The 2608-nt window shown below is 40.1% G+C and overlaps 1 protein-coding gene across 1 annotated transcript; it reads left to right on the top strand.

Moving 5' to 3' along the window:
• The first annotated feature begins 1362 nt into the window (after window positions 1-1362).
• Window positions 1363-1992, top strand: TMEM174 (transmembrane protein 174). Its single transcript, XM_066604892.1, has one exon. The coding sequence runs from the start codon at window positions 1363-1365 to the stop codon at window positions 1990-1992; it is 630 nt and encodes a 209-aa protein (XP_066460989.1).
• The last annotated feature ends 616 nt before the right edge of the window (window positions 1993-2608 follow it).

Below are 2608 nucleotides of genomic sequence, written 5' to 3'. Positions count from 1 at the left end.
CTTGCTTAACCCCTTACTGACGAAGCCTGTTTGCGCCTTAGTGACGGAGCCAAATTTTGGAAATCTGACATGTGTCACTTTAACATGAATAACTCTGTAAAGGTTTTGCATATCCCAGTAATTCTGAAGTAATTCTGACATAGTTTTTTTTTGCCAAATATTGTATTTCATTTAGTTGGTAAAACTAGAAAGGTCCTGCATAAAATCGCAGCATGCCGCGATTTATTTGAGCGGAAAATCGCTTGTGGAGATGAAATGGCATTTTGTCATTGAATACTATGAGCTGTATTTGCTGCGGAGCCCGGAAGCGGACGCCCACCGCAGACTCCGCAATTCAAATATGCCCGTGTGCAGGAGACCTTAGGCAAGTAATTTCACCTCGCCTCATGGATCAGATTTACGATGGGAGGTGAAATTTTAACTTCTTTTACTTCTATGTGATCGTCGTTATCCATTGGATAGCGGTGATCATGTGACTGGGGACTGCGTACCGCGGCACCCCGTGAAATCTCCAGGCTCTCAGCTTGGTTTAGTAGCCAGGAGCAGGGAAATTTTAAATTACCCTGGCAATCTGCGTCGGCCACTGACCCTGGTATACAGTCTTTTTGGTTTAATTACTTATTATTAATGTGAATATCTTATTGTGTGGCGTTTCTTCTGGGAGGCCAATGTTCCTTATTTTTAGTGGAGTGTAACCTATGCAAGGATTTCATACACATGAAAAATGTCCATAAACTATAAAATTACATAAAAGTCTCATGTATATACTCTGCAGGGCAGATTTACTAATACTGTCCAATAATTAGACAGTGTAAACGTAGACTACACAGTCTTCAAATATGTTCATGTATCACAATGTCTCATGCTGGCTGATAAATCTGGTGCCTCTTTAAACTCTCTAGCCTAACTTTAGACCACCTATTAGTTGGTGTAGTTTTTCAACAGATTTTTCTGGCAAAATTTTGGTGAAAAGTCCCAATTGGGCCACGCCTCCTTTCCTTGCTAAAACACGCCCCTATCTTGTAAAGCCATGCTGCTTTTTGGACTTGAGATAAAAAAGTGGTTTAAACACATCGTAAAAGATGTGCAAACATGCAAGAAAGATTTCTGGCACAATTTGCATCAGAAAGCTGGCACATTTTCAATAGGCTCCTTTAACTGTAGAATGTACATGTATGTGTTATATTTAAGCTTCACTGCTCAGACCTTTATACTTCGCGATCAAAGTCTATGCTTTATATGCAGTAATCATGTGAGAATGGGTTTGTAGAGCCTGTCTGAACTTTTACCCTTTTACTTTGGCGAGGCGACTGAGTATTTCTCTCTAGCCTGAATGGATGAAGAGGCGGCTGGCTCCTTATAATGGAACAGAACAGTCCATCGGCGGGTGATTTCTCCCTCAATGTATTTTCACTTTCTCCATATGCAAACAGCCAACCTGATGCGCGGGTCTCTGAAGGGGATAAAGCTGGTGCAACGTTACTGTTTTCTGGAGCTTTTCTGGGACTGGTTGGACTTACATTCACTGTAAAGGCATGGATTCAAAGTGATCAAGGACTTGGGTGGACTCAACTGTTGGGTCCTATTCTGCTCTCAGTTGGTGTGACTTTTGCATTGATTGCTGTATGTAAGTTTAAGATGCTTACTTGCAAATCTTGTAAGAGAAGTAATGAGACAGCTATTGACCCAGAACAACCTACAACGGGACAGTCCTTTGTCTTCAGCGGAATTAATCAGCCAATAACTTTCCATGGTGCTACGGTGGTACAGTGTATTCCTCCTCCATACACTTATCAGGATGCTATCGCGAGAAGTTCAACTGCTTCCTCACTTGCCCCGAATAATAGTAGTCCTGGAATGATTAGTGGGATAGTCCCACCAATATTCCCCCCTCAATATTGTAGCATCTACCCTCTAGAAAATCCAGCATTTGTGGAAGATGAAGAATCTTCACAATCTCCAGATTATGAAAGGTGTGTATCATCCATTTAAATATATGTACAGTACAGACTTCCTTTATATTCATATACTGTATATGATGATACTGTATACTTGCAGCAGGTCAAATTATTGTAATGGTGGTAAACAATAAATTGATTTTTGAAATCTACCTCCAGCTTGGCAATATTAGTGTATATTTCATGCAAAAAAGCTTCCTGTGTCCTCTTGTATAGGCTTGTACATGATATCTACCATCTGAACTTTAGTATGCCTCATATACAACATTCTACACAGGGAGAAAGATATAACATGATAACACTTACAGTCTACGATAGAACGGTAAATGATTAATATACTGTAATGGGTTCTTTTCATATAATCATTTATCAAATATTCTGAGCGGTCAAAAGACAGATCAGCAAAGTCATCGTTACGACAGCAGCAGCGAATTCCACTGTGACAACCTTGCCTATATTGGCTGTTATTGGCATGTGTAGGAATGTCATTATGGGCAAGTAATTGTACATGGTTAATTATGCCAATACAACCAATAGCTCCTGAATTGTTAACTCATGTATAGGAAGTATTTCAACCCTTTCCAATATACATACGGCTATATACATCCTAACTGCCTCCACCCCGAGCAGTTAGGACATATATACAGGTC

The sequence above is a fragment of the Eleutherodactylus coqui genome, chromosome 5, assembly GCF_035609145.1.
Source record: "Eleutherodactylus coqui strain aEleCoq1 chromosome 5, aEleCoq1.hap1, whole genome shotgun sequence".
Lineage (NCBI taxonomy): Eukaryota > Metazoa > Chordata > Amphibia > Anura > Eleutherodactylidae > Eleutherodactylus > Eleutherodactylus coqui.
Note: the sequence above shows the minus strand (reverse complement) of the source record. Positions and strands in the feature narration are given on the sequence as shown.

Coding starts and splice junctions, on each gene's coding strand:
- TMEM174 (XM_066604892.1), top strand. CDS start 1,363: ATGGAACAGAACAGTCCATCGGCGGGTGATTTCTCCCTCAATGTATTT.